The 24764-nt window shown below is 42.1% G+C and overlaps 2 protein-coding genes across 2 annotated transcripts in view; one reads left to right on the forward strand and one right to left on the reverse strand.

Moving 5' to 3' along the window:
* The window catches only part of NSMCE2 (NSE2 SUMO ligase component of SMC5/6 complex), a 235272-nt gene extending 213087 nt beyond the window's left edge, over positions 1 to 22185 (reverse strand). The window contains exons 1-2 of the mRNA XM_088148972.1: positions 22070 to 22185; positions 17914 to 18060 (exon numbers count right to left, since the gene is read on the reverse strand). Coding sequence (XP_088005098.1) covers positions 17914 to 18046 — 133 coding nt within the window. The 5' untranslated portion in view covers positions 18047 to 18060; positions 22070 to 22185. The remainder of the gene's footprint in view (positions 1 to 17913; positions 18061 to 22069) is intronic.
* A 50-nt stretch (positions 22186 to 22235) lies between these two features.
* Positions 22236 to 24764, forward strand: part of WASHC5 (WASH complex subunit 5) — a 37021-nt gene continuing 34492 nt past the window's right edge. Inside the window, exons 1-3 of the mRNA XM_007441883.3 lie at positions 22236 to 22504; positions 23694 to 23980; positions 24117 to 24262. Coding sequence (XP_007441945.2) covers positions 23795 to 23980; positions 24117 to 24262 — 332 coding nt within the window. The 5' untranslated portion in view covers positions 22236 to 22504; positions 23694 to 23794. The remainder of the gene's footprint in view (positions 22505 to 23693; positions 23981 to 24116; positions 24263 to 24764) is intronic.

The raw sequence follows: 24764 nt of genomic DNA on the forward strand, positions 1-24764 counted from the left end.
CTTCAGATCAGTGTTTCCCAACTGCTAGGTGTGTGGACTTCAACTCCCAGAAATCTCATCAATCAATGGTTGTGGAATTCTGGGATTTGAAGGCCACACACCTAGAAATTGCAAGATTAGGAAACATTGCTTTAGATAATACATTACTCAAAATAAAGAAGAGAGCCAGTTTGGTGCAGGCATCAGGCTAGAAACTGGGAGACCGTGAGTTCTAGTCCCGCCTTAGGCACAAAGCCAGCTGGGTGACCTTGGGCTAGTCAGTCTCTCTCAGCCCAAGGAAGGAGGCAATGGCAAACCACTTCTGAAATCTTGCCAAAAAAACCCTGCAGGGACTAGTCCAGGCAGTTTCCAGGAATCAAGACTAACTCAAAGGCATGCACACATAATAAAGAGGACAGTGGATATATATAAATTGGAAATGGCCAATTATCAATAATAATGCTTCATAAACACAATAATAGCATTTTTCCATTTACACGTTAATTGCTTGTATAATTTGTTGGAATTGCACTAAGAACATATTGAAGAACTGCATAAAATAAAAAGTTAAAGTCACTTTTGAGTGGCACTCAACCCTTAGGGGCTTTATACAGTATTCTCAGTAACAGTATGGAAATCACAACTTCCCAGACTAACTAACTGCCCTGGGATTGCTTTGTGGTCTCCCATCCAAGCACTAATTAGCTTCCAAGCCCACACAAGATTGGCACTGTCACCTGCTGAGGCCACATGAAAATGCTTCCATTAAAGAAAAGCTAATAACAAACTATCAGATATTAGGCCCTATCAGTCATAATGCCTGAAGTGAAAATACAAATAGGAACAGACATTCCAATAAATGTTGATGAAACAGCAGAAAGAAACTGAGGTATTGTGAACACTAAATGATTTTGCCGTAGGATGTAAAAATGAGTCATTGTCAGAACCACAATGAGAACAAAGCCCCCAAAGGTTCTGAACCTGATTTGTGGAAATGGCAACAATTCAACTGTTAAGCATTTGCACACAGAGATAGAGAAATTATGATCTAAGAGCAAAGAAGGAGGAAGAACATCTTCGTATAACCTGAGCAAAACAACAACATACAAAGGGCAATATCCAAAGGACCAAGCTGTGTTTTGCTTTAACCGGATTTGGTAAATAATTAAAATACTTCCAAGGTAAGGTTTGGAGCCATGATAGATTAGACTCAACTTTTCTCATAAAAACCTCCACTGATACAAAGGAGAGCCAGTGTGGTGTAGTGGTGAAGATGTTGGAGACCCAGGTTCTTGTCCACCTTCAGGCACACAAGCTCACCGGATGATCTGGATCAGGAATTCTCTCCCAGCCCAATCTACCTAACAGAGATGTTGTTGTGGGTAAAAACTAGAGGAGGCAGACCAATGTATACGGCCTTGAAAGGTGGAATATAATTCCAGTCTTCTTTCTCCCCCTCCACCTCCTCATCTCAATTACTTGTTTTTCTTGCACTGTTGTGGCACTCCAGATGTTGAACTACTGTGAGAACAGTATAGCCAATGGTGGGGCCGCTGTAGTTCAGCCTGATCTGGAGGACTGTCACCCCTTCAAGACAGGCCAGAACAAAAAACAGAAACCACGGGGATTTCAGGAATGCTGTATTTTTGTAGGGTACATTAGTGAAAACTTCGATGTTTTCACTGATGATGTTACCTAGTTGGGTAATGAAACATCTGCAAGCAAACCACCAAGCTCAGAGAGCATCAAGGACTCCACTTGAAAACTTGTCTAAAACCTTATCTGCCCCCTTTTTAAGGACAAGACAGTCAAGGTGCAGTTGTTCTGAGTCTCTTTCTCACTCTTCCTACCTTTACAGGGCTGAGGGACCATTTCCCCTCTCCCACCTCCTTCTCAAGGCCAGAGGTAAATTCTTCCACAAGGGCATAAGTTCCCACTTCTGAAGTTGGGGGAAACAGATATCATGAATCTCAGCCCCTTCCATGAAACAAAACAGAAATTTTAGCTCCAGCCCTATCCTCTATCTGAGAAAGACAAATTTTCCAAAGAGTTAAAAGCGTGAATCAAATTAAACTCTAAATGAATGGGACACGGGAAATCTACTATTGGATTTTGTGAGACTGATGCTTTTAATTTTAAATTAAGGGCAAGAGTCCTTGAGTTAAATTTGGGAAGAAGCACATTAGGACTTTTATACTCCCCCACTGTAAGAGCTAACATGTTACATGGTTTTTCCTAAGTATGAATGTAGCCTATTTCCACATTGAGATGTGACTTGTTTAAAAAAATACAATAAAAACGAAAGGGTGCTTTTTTCTATTCTTTTCATTCCTAAATAAACATTCCCAAAACATGAACTTCTTGGCTAGGCTTCAATGAATAAGATGAGGATTTTGGTTCCTTTCATTTGAAATCTACTTACATCCATGGAAATGCCACAATATTGCATCACCAGAACAATGGTATAGTTTTATCCTCGAATGGTCCAATATCTCCTTTTTGCAGCAAGTGAAATTCGTGAGAAAGGGATAATATATTTACATAAAGACACTACTCTAACAAATACCATCTGTGTTTACTTTTAAACCAGTTAATTTATTTGAGATGGTTCAGTTTTTTGAGGGCTATCTTCCAATCCAAAAGAGGCAAGGTTTAATTACTCATATTCACCCGGCTTTGATCACATGATTTGACAGATACTGGAAATTTTATTCCAAACTAAGATTCTAGCAGATACAGGTGGTCCTCACTTGACAACCATTCATTCAGTGATTGTTCAAAGTTATGACAGTGATGAGCGAATGGTATTTAGGACAGTCCTCAATGTTATGGCTGTTGCAGCACTCCCACAGTTATGTGATCAAAATTTGGGCACCTGGCAGCCTGCTTGCACTTACAACTGCAGGACCGCTTCAATTCCCCCCACCCACCTATCTCCCCCTTCACTGTCCTTTTGGCTGCCCTGTACCCCACCGCCCCTACCCTCCGCCAGCTCTGCTGCCCCCAGTGGACCTTCACAGGAGGAAGAAGACAGTGAAGGTCAGCTGGGGCAGCAGGGGTGATGGAGTGCAGGGTAGCCAAAAGGGCAGAGATGGGGGGTGAGATGGGTGGGGGGAGCTGAAGCAGAGGTGAGTGCAACAGGGCAGGAGAAATGTGAGGTTCTGGCCTAACAACCAGAACTACTGAAACTGCCATCACTAAGCAGTGCGGTCATGTGATGTTTCACTTAATGACTGCTTCACTTAGTGATGGAAATTCTGGTTCCAATTAGGGTCATTAAGTGAGGACTCCCTGTAATCAATTTTGCTCAGACAATTAAGAGCAATGCAAGGGGAAAAACAGAGCCATTACTAGAACCCTCTGGTAGAAGCCACTGTGATGTCAAGATCCTGGATCTCTGCAGGACCATCTTCTCCAGCCTAAATTGGCGCAATCAGCTAGAACATTGAGGCAGAAACTCCTTGTGATCCCACATTTCTAGGAGGATGGGGCGCCAAGAAGGTGCTCCTTCTCAGTGGCAGTATGGTGCTGTAGAACTGTCTCCCCATGGATGTCAGGCTAGTCCCCTCCTTAATGGCTTTCAGAAGGTTATTAAAAACTGAGCTTTTCCACAGAACGTTCCAGAAATTCTCACCCACTGCATCATCTTCTCCTTTTTCCTTTTCAGTTTTACTGTTACAGTGTAGGTGGTTGTTAAGGTTTTTTATTATTATTTTTATTCTCTTTATGCAGTTTATGTTGTAATCTTACCACAGAGGTATTACTTTTTTCTTTTCATATCTTGTACACAACCAACAGTTGTGAGATAGTGGTGGGATACACATTTAATAAACAAACAAATAAATGATGCGCATGATTTGCCTTGCCCCACCCCAGTTGTCCACATATCTGTAGAAGGAAGTTTCCTCTATATTCAAAGATCACCCAAAGAAATGGGATTTGGGGCAATCAATGTTCTACAGTATATCAGAAGGAAACATAATGACATCAACCACACCTCTCTCTACAGCAGCAGCTGACAAAGAAATTTGAGATACAGCAAGCCAGGAACCAACTCTGCCCCAACTACTGAAAATAAGTGGCTGTCAGCCCTATGAGGTAGGCCAGCTCAAGAAACAGGCTGAGCAGGATCCCAGGGATGTTCCTGCAGAGCAGTGTTTCTCAACCTTGGCAACTTTAAGATGACTGGCTGGGGAATTCTGGGAGTTGAAGTCTACACATCTTAAAGTTGCCAAGGTTGGGAAACCCTGCTGCAGAGTAAGGGAAATGACCTTGATGGAAGCAGACAAGAACCGTTATCCAGGTAAAGGCGGGGGGGGGGGGGTTAAAACATTTTTTAAATCTTGGGAAGCAAGATCATATTCAGAAACAGCTCAGGCAAACACCACCCTGATTCACTGGGGTATAAAAAGAAGGGGAGGTAAAGCATAATCAGACTTGCAAAATTCTGTTATTACATCCTATCTCAACAAAGCAGTTTGAGGCTTTCTAAGGAGTTGGTTTCCCAATCTGGTCTACCTTGTAGGGCTGACAAGCTGTAGAAAGGTAGAATAATAGAATCATGAAAGCCTCTCCAGGTTTTCCTCAGTCCCACCTTATACCATACAAAATCACACTGGAGCCATTTTGAGTTTCTTTCTTATGCTTCTCTCTTTCACAGGACTGTTTAATCTTTTCTGTAAGTGCCTACCCCCTTTACTTCTCATTCATTCTTTCCCTATGCCCAAAATCAGTTCTAAATTCTCTTATAGTGGCTACTGTTTTGAGTCCTTGAACTACAATGGAATACAGAAGTATAGTAAACTTGAAAATAGCCTCAACATCATTTTTTAAAGCTAGGAAACCACCTGCAGAAGCCCAGAAAGAAATAAAAAAGGAAATTTTAAGTCCCCCTCCCACACATGTGACGGCCTGCTGTCTCTGCATCATCACCCAGCAGCCTACAACTTTGGCCAAAGGTTCAACCAACATGTTCTGTCTCCCCAAGGGCCAAAATGAGAGGAATGCAATTGTGAGGCTACTATCTCCACCAAACTACCCCCCCCCCAGTTATTTTCTATATTGAAAGGTCACCCATTCATTTTAAAAAGAAGCCAGTCCTTTTAGATTTATGGGCCTTTTTCTACAAAAAAAGATCTTCAAAGCAACTTAAAATGAAATAATGCAGAATGTCACATCAGCAAATTACACCTATGAAAAGGGCCAGCTCTCCTTTGAGCTGAACTTGACTCCATTGACTTCACAGACACGTTCATACAGCTTCCTTTGGTCACACTAAGGAATTGGTGTTCCATTGCATTCTTTTGGGATGTATTTTCAAAGTTTATAGCTCTGGTGTTCATTGGCAGTTTCCCCAACATAAAGTGCTAACCAGGTCTGACCTTGTTAACATCATGAGACCACCAAAGTCAGCTAAATGCTGCCCTTAAACTGGAAGATAAACTGGAAATCTCCCCTGTTAAAATTCTCTCTGTTGTTTAACCATTGTCATTTTGTCAGATTACTTTTTTCAACAAGATTTTACTGTATATCCTGCAGTTATTTTTTACATATTTCTCAACCGCAGCTTCTAGCGGCATCACTTTAAACTGGCACTGGCAATTCTATTATAATAATTATTTGGTTATGCTTTTTATGGAGGTAAACCACTCCAGTTCTTCCAAGTTCAAAGGAGTGTGATGATGCAAATACAGAAAATAATAAACACTTGCTGAGTTTGACAAATCAAAGGATATGCTTATTAACCAGGAAGAAAAGGCTACACATTGTTTTTACACTGTGAATAAATAAACATTAATTGCTAGGCTCTACTTGATTCCTAGTTATGATCTCAACAAAAGTGTTGTGGGAATTAACAGCGGCTGCCAGTTCTCTTTCAAAACAGACTAAATTGACCATTCTATAGTCCAAACTATTTATTTTATTTTATTTATTTATTTAATTTGTCCCCGCCCATCTCCCCACAATGGGGGACTCTGGGCGGCTTACAACATACTGAAAAACATGAATACAGTTATAAAACCAAACATTAAAAATAAAAATAAAAAAGCTAAGAAATCCAAGAGGCCGCTGGGGCCACAGCATACCACTAAGGGGCCAGCCAACCCCAATTCTGATTTCTTCCCTCCCTGCCCCAGGCCAGATGGCAGAGCCATGTCTTTAAGTCCCTCCAAAAGGCCTGGAGTGAGGGGGCCTGTCTCACCTCCGGGGGCAAGATGTTCCAAAGGGCGGGGGCCACAGCAGAGAAGGCCCGCCTTCTGGACCCCACTAGTCGGAGTTCTTTTACCGCGGGAATCCGAAGCATGCCCTCTCTGTGAGATCGGGTGGGACGGGTAGAGATCGTGGGGGCGAGGCAGTCCTTCAGGTAGCCTATGAAAACTATGAATTGCTCAACCAGAATTAAAGAACAAGCAGGATTTTTGTAACTCAGACTCCACCTCAAGTACTATGTCCAGTTCTGCTTATCACACTTCAAGAAGGATCCATAGAAATTGCAATAGGGTCACAGAAGGCAAGAAGGATAGAAGCTAAGCCTTACAAGAAAGACCAAAGACACTGGCTACATTTAGCCTTCAAAAGAGAAGAATCTGGAGAGGTACCATAAAACAGACCTGCTGAATCTGGAGAGGTACCATAAAACCAGAATGTAGAATATGGAATGGCAGCTTTTTGTGTTCAAGCTAGACAACCCAACTGTTAGAAATGCTTTAATTTGGATTTTTGCCCTGGATTTGATGGCCTGAATAGTCTCTTCCAATGCTCTGATTTTACAATCCCATTATGAGTCTCTGTCGAAAAAGTTTATTTCAGACTGCAATCTTAAACACATTGTAATATCTGAGTGCACAGACTACACTAAGTTATGGTTTGTGTAACTGTGGTTTGTTAAATAAGCTAAAATTGACTTGGTTTGCATAACTTACTAAGCCATTAACCATGATTAATAAGCTAGAGTGGCTGGGTTTCTAAATATGATAAAATCAAACAAACAACATTACTGCTTAGCATGATATATGAATCCAACCACTGGCTATGTTCAACTATCACACTGCCAAAGTTTGTTCTAACCATGGTTGGTTGAATATGCCACATTGGCTTAATTTACACACAACAGTCCATACATTATTCTTTACATAGCACACTGGTGGAAGACATACATCAACTAAGGCAAACATAAATAAGCAGTAGTATGGCTTAGTATGATATATGAACGCAGCTAGTGCCAAGATTCATACATTATGCTTAGCCAAGATTTGTTGAACAAGCTACTGTTGTAGTGTTTACACATACCAAGCCAAACCATCATATGGCTTAATTTGATGTTTGAACCCAGTCAGTAGCAGGATTCACACATTATGTTAAGTCATGTTTTGTTTAACAAGCCACGTACCATATTATCCCAAAACCAAACAAATGTTACAGATTAATATAATGTGTGAACTCCGACCTTATTAGCTAATATGTCCCCTTGGATTCAGTGGGGCTAATGTCCAATTCATTACTATTTCTTATCACCCTGATTTAGAAAAAGCTCAAGTTTTCCCAACCCTAATTAAAACAATGTTTTGAATTTTCTCCTAAAATGGATTGTGCTTAATTAAATCAACTGAAACTCTTCGCTTTCCTCAATCCAAACCTTGGATAGAAAATCCCAAGCTTTGATAGAAATAGCTTATTCCATTCAGATAGAATGGAGGAATTACAATCGAGGCAAATTTGTATTCTAAACAAGATAATTATGGGTTATGGGTCCCCGAGTAACGCTTGGAAAAAAGAATCACAATTTCTCAAGTGATTGTTGGGATTGTTGGGAAACTTATTTTTTTTAAAATTATAAATGAATCAAATGAAGCAACTTCCAAGATTGTGAGAAAGAAACCCCCTCTTTAACAGTGACCTTTGCAAGACATATTTCAAATTGAGGAAATTGATAGAAGGGGAAACCCCAATATGCAAAGTCTGCCCAGTTTTTCCAGACAATTTCAGGTTAACAACATAACAAAAGATCTCTGAGGACTTGTAATGACAAGGCAAGCAGAGAATAAAGAAGTTACCGCAATACTGGACTTGCGAACCCCCCCCCCCAAAAAAACTAACTTTCTCATTTTTTTCTCTATTATTTAACTCCTTCCTTAGGACAGCCTGATTCAGCTGACTCATGGATTGCAGACATCACTGAAGGATCAGCCCCACAAATCTCTGCTCTTAGGATTATTTTTGAAATGTTGCTTCTCTTAAAAAACAAAACAAATCACTTTTCAAAAAGGAGCTGTGTGAGGCACTAGGGAAAATGTTCAAAACCCCTAATGGGCATACTTTCAGATTTCTAAGAAGTCATCGGGATAGAATTCTATGAACCTCACATGCTTGCAACTGTTTTAAAAAGCAAGTTTTTAAAACCTTTAGACAGCATAACAAAGGAATAGGCTCAGTAGGGATTTTGTATTATTTTTCCATTAAGATGGGGTGGGAAATGCATTATGACCAGGAGGAACACTATTTTTAACCACTGTTTCACCTTCCAATAGATGAAGAGTAGACTTTCTTTTTTTTAGTAAAAACGGGGAGGGGGATTTTAAAAAATGTTTTAAAAAATGTAATAAGCCTACCAGCACCTTAGCAGACCTATCATACTTATGACTTCCTTAAAGAAATATGTAAAATTGTTATCACCAGTTTAAGGCAGTTTACTGACATACTGATGGAAGGAATTTGAGAGGCAGCAAAGACCGTAAACCAGAGACTGAGAGGCCCACACACTCCACCTTCCCTTAAGTCACCTATCAAGCATCCTAGTAAAATCTGCTCTCTCTTGATGAGACCATGCACATTTCCAAATTTGCAAAGCCCTTTCCAAGGGAAAAAAAACCCTGATGCATGGGGGTCACACCAGCATGCCCAGTCTGGTGCCCTCCAGGTGCATTGGACTGCAATGCCCGAGAGTTTCTGGCCAGCGATAAATAAACTAAGCCAAACATTTGTGGAGTGTCTACTGGACAAATCCAGACTTACAAAAGCATACCAGAGGCTGCCTTAAAGCCAATCCAAAATGGCTGTGTCAAAGAACAGAAGCCCCATGGGAATTCAGGAAAAGAAAATGGGAATTTTACACCCAAAGCATGGGATTACCCCACGGTACCCATCAACAGTCTGCTTTGAAGAACCCTAAACTTTCCAGGATGAAAGGTGGCAGAAAGATGGCTTCAAGGAGAAATTGGCCAGTCCATTTTGTTCTATTCCAACCTCCACTTGCAGAAAAGAGCTCCTTTCCTAAATAGGGAGGAGCCTTCCATCCACAGAAAGGCACTTTTAAAATCAACCACATATGCCAAAGTACCACAAGAGGCCTGGGTGGCTTTCAGTCCACTCTGCTAAATACAGATTATCTGGTACATCTGGCAACCCACTGAAGGCTTTGCAAGATCCCTATTTATTTTATTGATCTCACTTTTTGTACAGGAGCTCAAGGTGGCATACACGGTGCTCCCTCCTATTTTTGCCCTCCACAACCAGCAAGGTAGGTTTGATCGAAAAGAAGGCTTAAAGTCCCACATGAAGCTTCTTCCATGGCTGAGGTACACTAGAACCTGGGTCTCGTTCATCATGACCCCATCTTGGTTCCTGGGCTGAGACTCTTAGCCCTGCAAGCTAGACCAAGTCAGGAAACAGATTCCACAAGAACACAGGAACTCAACATTCTTGAGATAGGCTAGAGGAACAGAATCTTGAAAGTCTGTGTTTTCCCTTCCTCCCTCTTCTACCCCAGTGAATTAGGGTTGGGCCAGACTGAATTTCTTTCTAATGTTTTGTTTTCTAGGCTTAAAACATGCTTTCATAGCTATCACTGCATCGTTTCTCCAAGGTCATCTCTGTCACCCTCCACACAGAGGAAGGGGCTAGCCTATAGCGTCCCATGGAGCTTCCATGGCTGAGGACAGACCTGGGTCTCCCCACTCCTCATCCAACCCCTTAACTGCTACATCCCACTGGCTCTCATCACACTCCTATCTTTCTGTATTAGCTACAGTTGACCTAGTAAAGGTACTGCCCTTGTGTATTTATGTTCGACATGGGTGTCCTTGAAGAACAAGAGCATTCCTAACCACAAAACCTTCAAAATCTGGCCTCATTTCATTGTTGGGCTCCTATCTCCATCTGTCTAAGATAGGACCTGACTCCAAATAGAAGCTCTTGTGAGCAGGACTTCAATAGATCCATCTTATAAGACTTGATGGTACCCAACGTTTCTCTGCTTATCACAAGGATGCTATATTATAGTCAGCTGCTTTTGATACAAACAGGCTTCTTTTTTTGCTAACAACTGGGCAGCCTTTCCTTACTGAGCCCTCTCCAGGTCTTCTGAGCTATAATTTCCATATTTCCTAACCAGGTGAATGAGCTTGTTGTTGTTGTTTAGTCGTTAAGTCGTGTCCGACTCTTCGTGACCCCATGAACCATATTGCGCCAGGCCTTCCTGTCCTTCACTGCCTCCCTGAGTTTGCTCAGTTTCATGCTCAATGAGCTGGGAAGCTCAAAATATCTCAAGGGCACCAGGTGGAGGAAGGTGGCCTTGGTGATTTGGATTTGTTAGACAAGGGCTCCTTAGCCAAATGTAGATCTTTCTGTGACAGTGATGGTTTTTCATTTCTTTAGGGGCTAATTAATGGTAAAATTAATTTGTTAATGTGGATTTCAATACAATATCACAAAAGTCCTCTCTTCTATGTATATAAAGGAATTTAGAGCTGACCTGGGGAAGATAAAAAACAGCTGTTAAGAAAGGATTTGAGAAAGAAACTCAAAATAACCCACCTTGATCTTGTTCAGTATAAGATGAGCCAGAGAGAAACTTGGACAGGCTTTCTAGAAGCTGTTGTTATACCTTACATACCTCTGCTAAATGTTCTGCAATTCCCTAGTACTGACATACAAAAGGAACATTCTTGAAATCCCTGCAAGATCAGTTTTGTGACCTGGCCTACTTTGTAGGGCTAACAACTTATAATTACTTTACTTGACTCCCTATACTGTTTTTCTGAGTTGCTTTGAGTAAAACTGTAAATATTCGGCATGTAAATAAATCTGACAGTGATACAGTTGCCAGCCAGACCAGCAAAAAAAATTAAGGTATCATTATGCATTTAATGGGTTATACCTTGAAAGCAGCTTTAGCTACACTGAACAGTCCTACTAAGAAGGACTTCAGGTCAAACACAAGGAAACTGTGGTCCTGCAACTCCCATCACCCTGATCATGCTGGCTGACTGGAAGCTGAGTCCGACAACATCCAGAGCAGTGTTTCCCAATCTCAGCAACTTTAAAATGTGTGGACTTCAACTCCCAGAATTCCTCAGCCAGCATGCTGGCTAGGGAATTGTGGGAGTTGAAGTCCTCCTATCTTAAAGTTGCTAATCCAGAGAATCACTGTATCCCCATCACTGGCACTGATTATGTGTCATCAAGTTATTTTCGACTCCTACTGACCACATAGATAAGATTTTCTCCATGACATCATTGTCCATGTGATGTCAATCCATGACATCACTCCATGACATCATTGGCATACAGGTTGAAAATCTCCAATAGACAATGCCAAACAAGAAGATGTGACATTCCCAGGGCAGAAAGGCATGCTAAAGTCCTTATTTACATTTATTTTAAAATACTAGTTTGATCCCTTAACTCTTACTATGGGTTTCTTTGGTCAGGCCCTCTTTAAGACACGGTCCTAAATCTTATTGCAGTTCAATACTAGGGAAATGCAGAAAATTTAGCAGAGGCATGACCGCAAATAAGTTCATGAGTTATGCAATATGAAGTCTCTGCTGCCATCTCATGGTATGTTCTTCCCATGGTTGTTCAAAGGACAATACTTCATCCAGGGCATTCAACTATAGCTCCCAACACTACCTGGGAATAAAGGAATTGTGGTCCTATCTGGGAGATGCCAAGTGGAGAGAAAGCTCTGAGAGGCAGCAGAGTGCATTGGTTAAGGACTTGGACTTTGAAAAGGGAGACCCAGATTCAGCTTCCTTTGTTGTTGTTGTTTAGTCGTTAAGTCGTGTCCAACTCTTTGTGACCCCATGAACCATATTGCGCCAGGCCTTCCTGTCCTTCACTGCCTCCCTGAGTTTGCTCAGTTTCATGCTCATTGCTTCAGTGATGCTATCTAACCATCTCATCCTCTGCCGTCCTCTTCTCCTTTTGCCTTCAATCTTTCCCAGCATCAGGGTCTTCTCCAAAGAGATCTCTCTTCGCATTAGGTGACCAAAGTATCTGAGCTTGAGCTTCATTATCGATCCTTCCAATGAGCAATCAGGGTTGATTTCCTTTAAGATTGACTGGTTTGACCTCCTAGCAGTCCAGGGGACTCTCAAGAGTCTTCTCCAGCACCACAGTTCAAAGGCATCAATTCTTCGGCGCTCAGGCCTTTTTTATGGTCCAGCTCTCACACAGTCATACATTACTACTGGAAAAACCATAGCTTTGACTATGCGGATCTTTGTCGGCAAGATGACGTCTCTGCTTTTTAATATGCTATCTAGGCTTGCCATAGCTTTCCTCCCAAGGAGCAAGCGTCTTTTAATTTCATGGCTGCAGTCTCCGTCTGCGGTGATCTTGGAGCCCAAATAAATGAAGTCTGTTACTGCTTCCATTTCTACCCCTTCTATTTGCCAGGAATTGATGGGTCCAGATGCCATGATCTTAGTTTTTTTAATGTTGAGTTTCAAGCCAGCTTTTGCACTCTCCTCTTTCACCCTCATCAAGAGGCTCTTTAGTTCTTCTTCACTTTCTGCCATTAGGGTGGTATCGTCCGCATATCTGAGGTTGTTGATGATTCTCCCTGCAATCTTAATTCCGGCTTGTGATTCTTCCAGCCTGGCATTTCTCATGATGTACTCTGCATATAGGTTAAATAAGCAGGGTGACAGTATACAGCCTTGTCGTACACCTTTCCCTATTTTGAACCAATCGGTTGTTCCATGACCGGTTCTAACTGTTGCTTCTTGGCCCGCATACAGATTTCTCAGGAGACAGGTAAGGTGGTCTGGTATTCCCATCTCTTTAAGAATTTGCCACAGTTTGTTGTGATCCACACAATCAAAGGCTTTTGCATAGTCAATGAAGCAGAAGTAGATATTTTTCTGGAACTCTCGTGCTTTCTCCATGATCCAGCGAATGTTGGCGATTTCATCTCTAGTTCCTCTGCCTCTTCGAAACCCAGCTTGTACATCCGGTAGTTCTCGGTTCATGTATTGCTGAAGCCTAGCTTGTAGGATTTTGAGCATAACCTTGCTAGCATGTGAAATGAGTGCAATTGTGCGATAGTTTGAGCATTCTTTGGCGTTGCCCTTCTTTGGAATTGGAACGTAAACTGACCTTTTCCAATCCCGTGGCCACTGTTGCGTTTTCCAAACTTGCTGGCATATTGAGTGCAGCACTTTAACACCATCAACTTTTAGTATTTTAAATAACTCAGCTGGAATACTGTCATCTCCACTAGCTTTGTTGTTAGCAATGCTTCCTAAGGCCCACTTGACTTCACTCTCTAGGATGTCTGGCTCAAGGTCAGTGATCACACCAGCGTGGACATCAGGGACATTAAGATCTTTCTTGTATAGTTCTTCTGTGTATTCTTGCCACCTCTTCTTAATCTCTTCTGCTTCTGTTAGGTCCCTGCCTTTTTTGTCCTTTATCATGCCCATCTTTGCACTAAACGTTCCTTTCATATCTCCAATTTTCTTGTAGAGAACTCTAGTCTTCCCCATTCTATTGTTTTCCTCAATTTCTTTGCATTGTTCATTTAAGAAGGCCTTCTTATCTCTCCTGGCTATTCTCTGGAAATCTGCATTCAGTTGCTTATATCTTTCCCTTTCACCCTTGCTTTTTGCATTCCTTCTTTCCCCAGCTATTTGTAAAGCCTCATCAGACAGCCATTTTGCTTTCTTGCATTTCTTTTTCTTTGGGATGGTTTTAGTTGCTGCCTCCTGTACAGTGTTACGGACCTCCGTCCATAGTTCTTCAGGCACTCTGTCTACCAAATCTAATCCTCTAAATCTATTCATCACCTTCACTGTGTACTCACAAGGAATATGATCTAAGTCATACCTGAGTGGTCTAGTGGTTTTCCCTACATTCTTCAATTTAAGCCTAAATTTTGCAGTAAGAAGCTCATGATCTGAGCCACAGTCAGCTCCTGGTCTTGTTTTTGCTGTCTGTATAGAGCTTCTCCATCTTTGGCTGCAAAGTATGTAATCAATCTGGTTTCGGTATTGACCATCTGGTGATGTCCATGTGTAGAGTCGTCTCTTGTGTTGTTGGAAAAGAGTGTTTGCTATGACTAGCTTGTTCTCTTGACAGAACTCTATTAGCCTTTGCCCTGCTTCATTTTGTACTCCAAGGCCAAATTTGCCTGTTATTCCGATTACTCCTTGACTTCCTACTTTAGCATTCCAATCCCCTATGATGAAAAGGACATCTTTTTGGTGCTAGTTCTAGAAGGTGTTGTAGGTCTTCATAGAAGCGGTCAACTTCAGCTTCTTCAGCATCAGTGGTTGGGGCATAGACTTGGATGACTGTGATATTGAATGGTTTGCCTTGGATACGCACTGAGATCATTCTGTCGTTTTTGAGGTTGTACCCCATTACTGCCTTTCCCACTCTCTTATTCACTATGAGTGCAACTCCATTTCTTCTAAGGGTTTCTTGCCCACAGTAGTAGATATAATGGTCACCCGAATTAAATTCACCCATTCCCGTCCATTTCAGTTCGCTGATTCCCAAGATGTCGACGTTCAATCTTGTCATCTCATGTTTGACCACATCCAGCTTGCCTTGGTTCATAGATCTTACATTCCAGGTACCTATACAATATTGTTCTTTACAGCATCGGACCTTCTTTTCGCTTCCAGATACATCCACAGCTGAACGTCCTTTCGGCTTTGGCCCAGCCGCTTCACTCTTTCTGGAGCTACTTGGAATTGCCCTCCGCTCTTCCCCAGTAGCATATTGGACACCTTCTGACCTGAGGGGCTCATCTTCCGGCGTCATATCTTTTAGCCTTTTAACATTGTCCATGGGGTTTTCTTGGCAAGGATACTGGAGTGGGTTGCCATTTCCTTCTCCAGTGGACCACATTTTGTCAGAACTCTCTGTCATGACCTGTCCGTCTTGGGTGGCCCTGCACGGTATAGCTCATGGCTTCACTGAGTTACGCAAGCCCCTTCGCCACGACAAGGCAGTGATCCATGAAGGGGTCAGCTTCCTATTTAACCATAAAAATTGGGCCAGTTATTTTCTATCAGCCCAACCTACCTCACAGGGTGTTGTGGTAGGTATAAAAATAGGCAGGACACAAATGCAATAAATAAATATACAGTTATAGAATTGGAAGGGGCATTCAGGCCACCCAGTTCAACTCCCAACTGTGCAGTTTGCCAGCTGAAGCACTGCTGAGAGTTGGCTATTTAGCCTATTTTTGATCCAGCGAAGATTCATTGTTAAATTGATCTTGCTGTTACCATGTTTTTCCAAGTATTATAAAATTTTAAAAAACAAACAAACAAACAAACAACCTGGTTCCCCAGAAAGTTTCCCAAACCTTTCCTCTTCAGATGTCTTGGAGTTAAACACCTGTAAGCCCCTACAAGGCATTCAAAAAGCACCGAATAGGGAAGGCCGCCATAAGGTATACATACACTTCAAACAGCAAAAAAGTGGCTGTTTTGATTCTGGAGTGCTGTTACAGTGAGAGATGAGGTATATTTTTTTATTGAACAACATTCTGTTTTAAGTACTTGGTGACACAGAATAACAACATCTGATCTTGTGCTAGGTAATAGTAAGCAGGTTGGGGGAAACAGATCTACCAAACTCTATTAGCTAGGCTTGAACAGCAAGCAGAAATGATCAAAATGGAATGTAAGGAGCTAAAAATATAAAGTTCTGCATCTGGGTAGGAAAAAGGTAAGGTGCAAGTAGAGGATGAGATCTGGCTTTGCAACAGTATATGATGAAAGAGATCTGGATGTCCTTGCTGGCCATAAGCTGAACATGAGCCAGCAGCGTGATGCAGCTCTTACTACGTTAAATACTATTTTGGGGTACACTGAATCCAGATCATGAGAAGCAACTGTTCCACTCTACTATGCTCTGGTCCAACTCCATTTGTGTCCAGTTCTAGGTACCACCACAGTTCCAAAAAGGCAGTGAAAATCTGAAGCAAATTTAGAGGAGCTCTACCAGGTTGGTGAGGGGCCTAGACACAAAGCCCTATGAACAACAATTAAAAAATCTTGGTGCGTTTAGCCTATAGAAGAGAAAACTGAGGGGAGATATGAAAGTAGTCTTCAAAAATCTGAAGTCACATAGAAGAGGGAGTAGACATCTCCTCAGAAAGCAGGACTAGAACCAAAACTATGAGGAATTTCTTACCCTCTATAAGGATTCAAGGACCCACCTTATAACTCCTTACCTAGTAAAACACCTGGGAAATTCTGATATTTTTTTTATGTGCAGTTGTTGTTATCACATCAATATGATTCAGTCTCTTTGAACATAGCTAAATTTTGTTATGCTGCCTGTACAATTAGGCAGACTTTTACTATCCACTGATGAATCTACCACCAAACGTAATATTTTATTTTGTTTTTACTTTATTTTTAATGTGTTTATTTGCAATTCTGGTCAGTGACTGTAATAAAAATATTCATGCATTCAAGAGGAACTTCCAGAATTTGGAACAAGATTTTAAACATTTGGGTTGAATCACAAGCCATATTGTTACTCTAACATGGCCTTCTCCAGTCAAAGTATAATTCTGCCCATCTGGTCTAAACTTCAAGAGGAAGCCTACTAGAGTCCTCTTCCCATGTGAACTAAGAGGGGTGTGGGCTTAGAGGCAGGTCCTTTGGTAGCAGCCCCAAAACCCACTGCCGCCATAAATACCCTGGGCTGCAACCTTTCTTTCTTAAAACCATTTTATTTCAGTGAGCCTTTGGGCTGTATACATCCATCAGTATGTAGTAGGGTTGCTTATTTTATTACCCCAATTTAATGGGGTTAATTTATATGCTTTTTTTCTCTTTTTTGTACATTGCCTATCATCTTTTGGATTAATGTGCTTTACAAGTATTGTAAAATAAATAAAAATAAATAAACCTGGGGGCCCTCCGGCTATGCAGACCTCACACCCACAAATGCAGAAATTGCCATTTGCTCATTGTTGAACTACAGTCATCTCCTGAAATAACAAAAATGTTTTTGCTTCTGCTCCAGACAGAAAAGGGAGAAGATAAATGGCCTTAGTGCCCCCCTCCCGCCAAGCTTTCTGAACTTTCATCTGGCAATGTCCCCCCAACACTGAGCTACTGGTACAAGGAGAAGCCACCTAGCTCTCAAAGATGGCATTCTTCCTGCATCTAAATCCCACTGAACATCCCATGTTCAGCTGAATGCTTTCCCCAAACAGTTGCAACCACACCCATAAAAAGCAGTTTAGGACCTGGAAAGGACATATTGCTCCCCTGAGCCCATATGCTGGAAAGGATAGTGAGACAAGGAATCACGAATTTTGTGCACGCTGCTTGTACAGAGAAAACTCAAACTTAGTTTCGTTTACTAGGATTGTAAGAGCAACTAGAAATTGAAAGAACAAGGATCTTACGAAGACCTTAGCATTCAGGCTGCAGGAGGGAAGAGGATAGTCCATCCCCAAGACCCACATAGATGCAGCCACAAAACAGAAGCTCTGTTCCTTGAGCTGCATGGTAGCCAAGCTGAAGCTGAAAGAAAATCAGCTGAAGTATCTAAAAGAATGTCCGTGTTGGATCACACAATGGAAGAGCAGGCCCAAAGCCTGGGTGGCAGGATCCCAAGACGCATTGGAAGCTTTGAAAAGCGACCAAGGAGAATCGATCCCCAAACTGCACTCACTGTGATTTTCCACAAGATCAAGGGCCACATTCGTAGCGATATCCATGCCGGTGTCTATGTAGGACTGGCAGGTTTTCAGAGAAGACAGACATGTGTCCACACCACTGAAGGAAACCAATGGACGTCCAGACATTCTGATCACACTCCCTAAAAAACAAACAATGTTGTGTTATTCTATGACATGCCTGTGACCCCTCAATCTTTTTCATATGGTTTAAAAGGAAAGCGGGCTCAAAAATGGTATCAACCAATAAATAAAATAATATAGTTTCCCCAGTTTGAAAAAGAATGAACTGGCTTATCCATCCCAACCTTCTTTGAAGGAACAAGAGCCTGCAATCAATGTCCATCTTTAGGACAATGTCCATCTTTTCTTAGTTCAACTCAAAAGTCATAAAAATAAGCAAACATTCAATGTCCTCCTACTGAATGTAAGCTTGCATGTTCACCTGGCAGATGAAGGGGCAACATACACATGTGACATTTCTCCACATGAAGTTGGATCATGCACAATATATGCACTTTATTAGATGCACACAGTCCCTTAATATACTAGCTGGGTATAGCAGGCATTTAGGGCAAATCACATTGCCTTTAAGTCAACCACCCATTGACATATTCTTTCAACATCCAGAGGGGACCTTTCAAATTTCTGCTATTATTTCACTTTGACCTGGAGATTTGTTTCATTTTAAGTGGGTGGTGCACTGGCTTTTAATAAGTTTGGGGTGTTTTTCTCCTCTTAAACCATAGATGCTCTGAAAACCTTTAGATTGACTAGCATGTACAAGAATAAATGAAAATAATGAACAGGATATTTTGCAAAGAATGGGACATGGGAATTTAAACCAACTAAAGGATATGTGGTGAGCTGTTTTAAAAACAGGGAAAATTAAAGTGAATTTTAAATTAGGTTTTTTCTCAAAGAAAATGCATGCATGCTTTTGCCTTAAATCAAACAGAATAAAGAGAGAGAAAATTAATTCTCAGCTATACACAAAAAACAAGTTTGCACATTAATCCAAATATTGCAAACAACAAAATAAAATACATACAGGGTGTTCTAAAAGTCTTAGGGGTTGTTTCTTTAGCTCTTAAGGAGGCCTTGGTCCTCCCCCTCCTCAGGAAGCCATCGCCGGTCCCCACTATACAGGAAAATTTTCGTCAGTGAGTCAGTAGTGATTGGGGAGGAGAGATCCCACCCCAGTCCCTACTATGTGGGGTGCTGCAGGTTTGGTGCTATCCCCACTCCTATTTAACATCTACATGAGACTGCTGGGTGAGCTCATCCATCAGCATGGAGTGAGGTATCATCAAATTACTGATGATACCCAACTACACATCTCTGCCCGTGGCAAATTAAGTGGTACCATGAATGCCTTATCCTGGTGCCTGGAGGCTGTCAGGGTCTGGATTGGGGACAACAGGCTTCAGCTGAACCCTGGCAAGACTGAGTGGCTTTGGGTTTTGGGGCCTACTGTTTCTTGGACTATGCCATCTTTGGTGCTAGATGGGGTGGCACTGCCCCAGACAGACCCTGTGCACAATCTGGGGGTCCTCCTGGCCTCACGATTCCTGCTCAAAGAGCAGGTGGCAGTCGTGGCTGGGAGGGCTGTTACACAGCTTCTTGTTGTGCACCAGTTGCACCTGTTCCTGGATCGGGGGACTCTGCTCACAGTCACTGATACCCTTGTCACCTCCCGAGTGGACTACTGTAATGCGCTCTATAGGGGGCTGCCCATGAAGAGTATCCAGAAGCTTCAACTGGTGCAAAATGCAGCAGCACAGGCAGTTATGAGTGCTTCTACAACAGCACATGTTACACCTCTGCTCTGTGGGCTACACTGGTTGCCAGTCTGCTTCCAGGTCCAAATCAAGGTGCTGGTTTTGACCTTTACAGCCCCTCATGGCATGGGGCCAGGTTATCTGAGGGACTGCCTCTCCCTGATTACATCTGCCCATCCCATCAGATCTGGCAAGAGAGGCAAGCTGCGGGTCCCATCTGTCAGGGAACTACACTTGGCGGGCCTGAGGAGGCGGTCCTTCTCTGCCATGGCACCCGCCTTAAGGAACATTCTCCCCCTGGAAGTGAAGTCAGCTCCATCCCAACTTGTTTTCCAGAAGTCCCTCAAGACCTGGCTATGCCATCAGGCCTGGGGGTTTCAGGGAACTGGTGAGATCTTGAGGTGGCTCCTTAGCTGCCTTGATTTTTCTAGATCATACCTGTGGACACCTCTAACCAGGTATGGCTCCACTTAACTGTTCTTTGCACCCTCTTTGTCCAAGCAAAATTCATTCCCTATGTACTGGTGTGACAACTGCTTTTAAAACTCTACTTGGCATCAATGGATTTTTTTTTGAAGAAGAGTATAAGTTCTATGCCCTTTCCTTTAAGTTTATGCAAGGGTAAATTAAATACGGGAGGCTGTTTACAATATATGCTTTATACGATACAGAGTTTAGTTCTGATTGGGGAGCCTACAATCGAACCAGCAACTTTATATGAGATGGCGGCTATATAAGTACCATAAATAAATAAATAAAATAAAAACTTTTTGTATGTAACACATGCACCCCACCGTTAAGCACCTAGCCAATTTTAGGAAGAAAAGCAGGCTCAGACCTAGTTAATATGTGGTTTAGAGACCACCAGGAAATTTGAGATCCTAATCCTGGACTCAGAAGCACATAGAACAGAAGGGGGCAAAGGGCAACCCAGTTTTGTACCATTGCCAAGAAAACAATATGGATATCTCCAGGAGTCAGGTCAGGATCAAAGGAGACTTTTCTTTTAACAGCTATACTTCTTCCACTGAGGGGGGGAAATGGGTTGGAAGTTGTAAGGTTAGGCTTTGTCTTTTGTACAATGCCTACTCTTCTTAGCAGGAAGCCAACTGCCAGGGGGTCAAAAAAGTCAAGATGGCAACTATGGCCAAAGGAATAAAGCTCTACCCCTTGCAATGCATGTGGAAAGGGTCAGAGTTTTGACTGCATGGTCATTGCTGCCATGTTGACCCCCCGCCCATGCTTCTGCTACCTAGGGCATCAATATAATCAATATTAACAATAACATTTTCTCTTCTACCGGTGGCTTTCAAACCAAGAGCATTTTTTAATGTTCTGCCACATTCTCTAAAATATATTTATCGTCTACCAAGAGCCGAGTCAGGCTGCATTTACAGCGTTTACCGAGCTTTTCCACCTTTGCAGAAAACAACAGCTAGCTTCTGGAAACTTTGTGCCAAAGTAGCAGTCAAAATCTTAACATCTCCACTTTACAAGGATATCTGACAATAACTTGGACAATTCTAGGTTTCGGATTTTATAGTTGTACAAGTGCGGGTTTTACTGTGATTGTATCATAGCATATACTGATGATATTGCTCTCATATAATTTTAACTGTTGCTTATTTTTACTTCTTAATTTTGATTGTGGTTACATCATTGGTTTGTTTATGGAAAATACTGACACACCAGATACCACACTAAGCTACGTTTGTGAAGTCTTGGGGCTTGGTTTGTATAGCACACTGAGTCAAACCGACGCCATTACAATTGAGCAGGATGTGTGTACCTGGGCAATGCCGCCCTAAGCCCTGATCCAACCATTGCTTATTGAATAAGTCTCAGAAGGAGGCAGCACTCGACCAACCTGGCACACTAAGCAAGATACAGCCTGATTAATACTTGGAAGGGAGACCACGAGGAAATCCCTCTAGCCTAGACTGGGAAGCAAGAAATAACTCAGAAGGAGGCAAACACAAGCCACGTCCACGCTATTCTTGAGGAACTACATTATAGTGTACCTGAGGTCACCTGGAGTCGAGACCTTTTCTTTCTCACCTCACGCTAAACCACAATACTGCACCTGGGATTCACCTCACGCTAAACCACAGACTCTGACTGGCAATCATGCCAACCCCAAACCAGTTCAACCATTATATTTTAGCACCAAAAGGGAACCTAGCCACGGGCCCCCTGCTATAACACCTACGTATAGACGCCAGCCCCTGAGATCGCGAGTTTCTGACGGACAGCTGCGAGTCAAGGCGTCGTACGAATGCAAGACATGGGTTAATCCAGGAAGCGCGCCAAGCGCGAGGCGCAGATGCAGTTACTGCACCAGCATTTCTTGCAGCAGCCGTTTCCCGCTTACCTGGGGCTCGTTTTCTTGGAAAAAACCTCGCTTTTCTTCCTACTTTGAACTCTCCCCTCAGATGCTCGCAAAGAGAAGGCGGGATGAGTCGGAAGGGCGGCGAGGCTCCTCATACGCCGGCGCCTGTTCACATGACCGCGCAAACCCTCATGTGACACGATACGAGGGGAAGCTCGCCCGGTCCTGAGCTCCCTTCATGGCCGCTGGCGGCCTGGCCTCGGCTTCCGGCCCGGTTTTTCTCTTCGTCGGCTGCTTTTGGGCTTGCACCCAACGTTGCCCCCATCCTGACGAGCCGCGTGCACCCTGGGGGTCCCGGCCCGCGGGTCTCCCTCCTGTCTGAAAAAAGGGAGCGAAAGGAAGGAAGGGCTCCTTCCAGCCCAGCCCTTCCCTTCCCCGCCGCCGGACCCGCAGGAGGACAGCCGGCGGGGAGAGAAAGTAAGTCCGGTGTGGAAAATGCGCTCGTGCGAAAGGAACGACCCCTCGCGCGCGGCCGAATATCGAGCGTTATTCTTTGCAAGGCGATGATACCGAAGCGCAGCTCGACGCCTTCTGAAAAGTGTACTTATTTAATACGTTTATCTAGCCGTCCATCTCACATACGGGACTCTGGGATTTAAGTAACAGAAACAGCAGTCAATGCAATTAAAAAGCAGGCGCGTTAAACTACAATTCAAAACTGTTAAAAACTCTAAACATTTTACTTTGGCCTAATGTGAGTGCTAGCAGTTCTGTTTTGCCTTTAATAAAGGGCCTAATCAATATATTCGTTAAATGTGGCAGAAACCCCACCCAGTTGTTGTAGTCTGTCAGTCTGGCCTACCTCACAAGAGTGCTGTGATTGCCAGGGGCAAAGGGGGGACATAAATACCAGCTTAAAAAGTAAGTTTTAGAATGAAGCTGCATCTCTTAATTGGTGCCATGCCATGCAAGAGTTACCCTTGAGTTTGGGGGCAATGTTTTGATTTATTTTAAAAATATTTGCACTGAAAATGGGGATTTTTTCCTCTGCTGTTGAAAACAGTTGCAACCCACCCTCAGACACCCCATTTTTTATAGGGAAAAGGTTTTCTGGGGAATGGTTTCAAATTCAAAATGATGTGGATGCTCTTAATTCTTAAAAAACTAAGAATGTTCCTAGCCTCCTACTCTGTTTCTTTTTCATAAAAGCTGGATGCTTTTGTGAAGGTAAAAGCCACACCAGAGAATAATGGATTTTTTAAAAAATTTCTGTAGCGCTTGTTTTCTCAAAGGAACCTAACATGAAGGTTCCATTTGGCTTCATCAATAATCTTACTCATGTTAATAATTGTATTTATTATTAATAACCTTATTAAGCAGACATTTTGCCCAATCATCTCATAACATCCCCTCGCACAGAAACAGACCTGAGAGAGAAAAAGAAAAAGACCACAGAGTAACTGAATCTGGATAAATTTTCAAATCCTTTACACTAACTGCTGTATCCTGGGGTCTGCGTTTAGTTCCAAATAAGACTTTTAAATTATCTTCTGCAGTAAGAATATTGTTGCAAGACTCAACATTCAGTTTGAAAAAGAAAAAATAAATAAATTGTAGCATGAAAAAAACATCAAAATGTACTCTCCATGGTTAATGACTTTTTCAGGAATGTTAATGGAGGAATTGGCAACAGATTTTTCTCCTTATAATTTTGACAACGATAATATAGACCTGCACTGAAAAAATACTGCCTTCTTCCTCTTCGCCATGTTGGACTTCCTAGCGGAAAATAATCTCTGTGGGCAAGCAATTCTTCGGATCATCTCTTGTGGAAATGCTATCATTGCTGAATTGTTGAGATTGTCAGAGTTTGTTCCCGCTGTATTTCGACTCAGAGACAAGACCGATCAACAAAAATATGGAGATATCATATTTGATTTCAGCTACTTCAAAGTAAGAATTGTGCTTTACCAAAGCCTTCTTTAAACTTGATTTCAGTTCTGCCAAATTCTAATGTACGAAGCATTAGATTGATGCAATTCTGTCCAAAACATACTAACTCTGTTCCTGATTTTTTCCCCCATTTTAGGGGCCTGAAGTGTGTGAAAGCAGGCTAGAAGCCAAGCCTGATCTCCAAGATTTAGATGATGAGTTTCGTGAAAACAACATAGAAATCTTGACAAGATTTTATTTGGCTTTCCAAAGTGTTCATAAATATATTGTTGATTTAAACAGGTAGGCAATTGTTCATGCAGTTGAAGCAGCACCAGCTGATTTGGAACAGAGGATGTATTGTCACCAGGAAAATAGCTTGTGATTGTGTAGGCCAAATAAAATGCAGAATAGGCTTCTGGAAAAGAATAGAAACAAATTTATAGAGAGCATCTCACATTCCTACCCCTGACCTAGGAAGGACTGGAACATGTGGAATATCATTAAGTCATTTCTTAGATTTCAGATTTTCAGGAAAGGACAGAAATACAGCAGAATTCCATACACACAACACTCAGAATTGGAAATATCAACTCACCCATATTCACCTTATTTACTTAGGCCAAAATGTTTGACATAGAACATTTTAAAATTTGGGAAAGAAGATGATGTGATCTCAGATTATTTGCCCAGGATTATCTGCCATAATATATTTGTCAGATTTGAGACATGAACTAAGTACATAATTAGATTAGGAAAAAAGTATAAGAGAATTTATGCAGAAGCCATTTCAACTCAACGTTCC

Source organism: Python bivittatus, unplaced genomic scaffold, assembly GCF_059951505.1.
Source record: "Python bivittatus isolate LINGU-HERP-01145 unplaced genomic scaffold, Pbiv_v1 ctg000590_np1212, whole genome shotgun sequence".
NCBI classification, from domain to species: Eukaryota; Metazoa; Chordata; class Lepidosauria; order Squamata; family Pythonidae; genus Python; species Python bivittatus.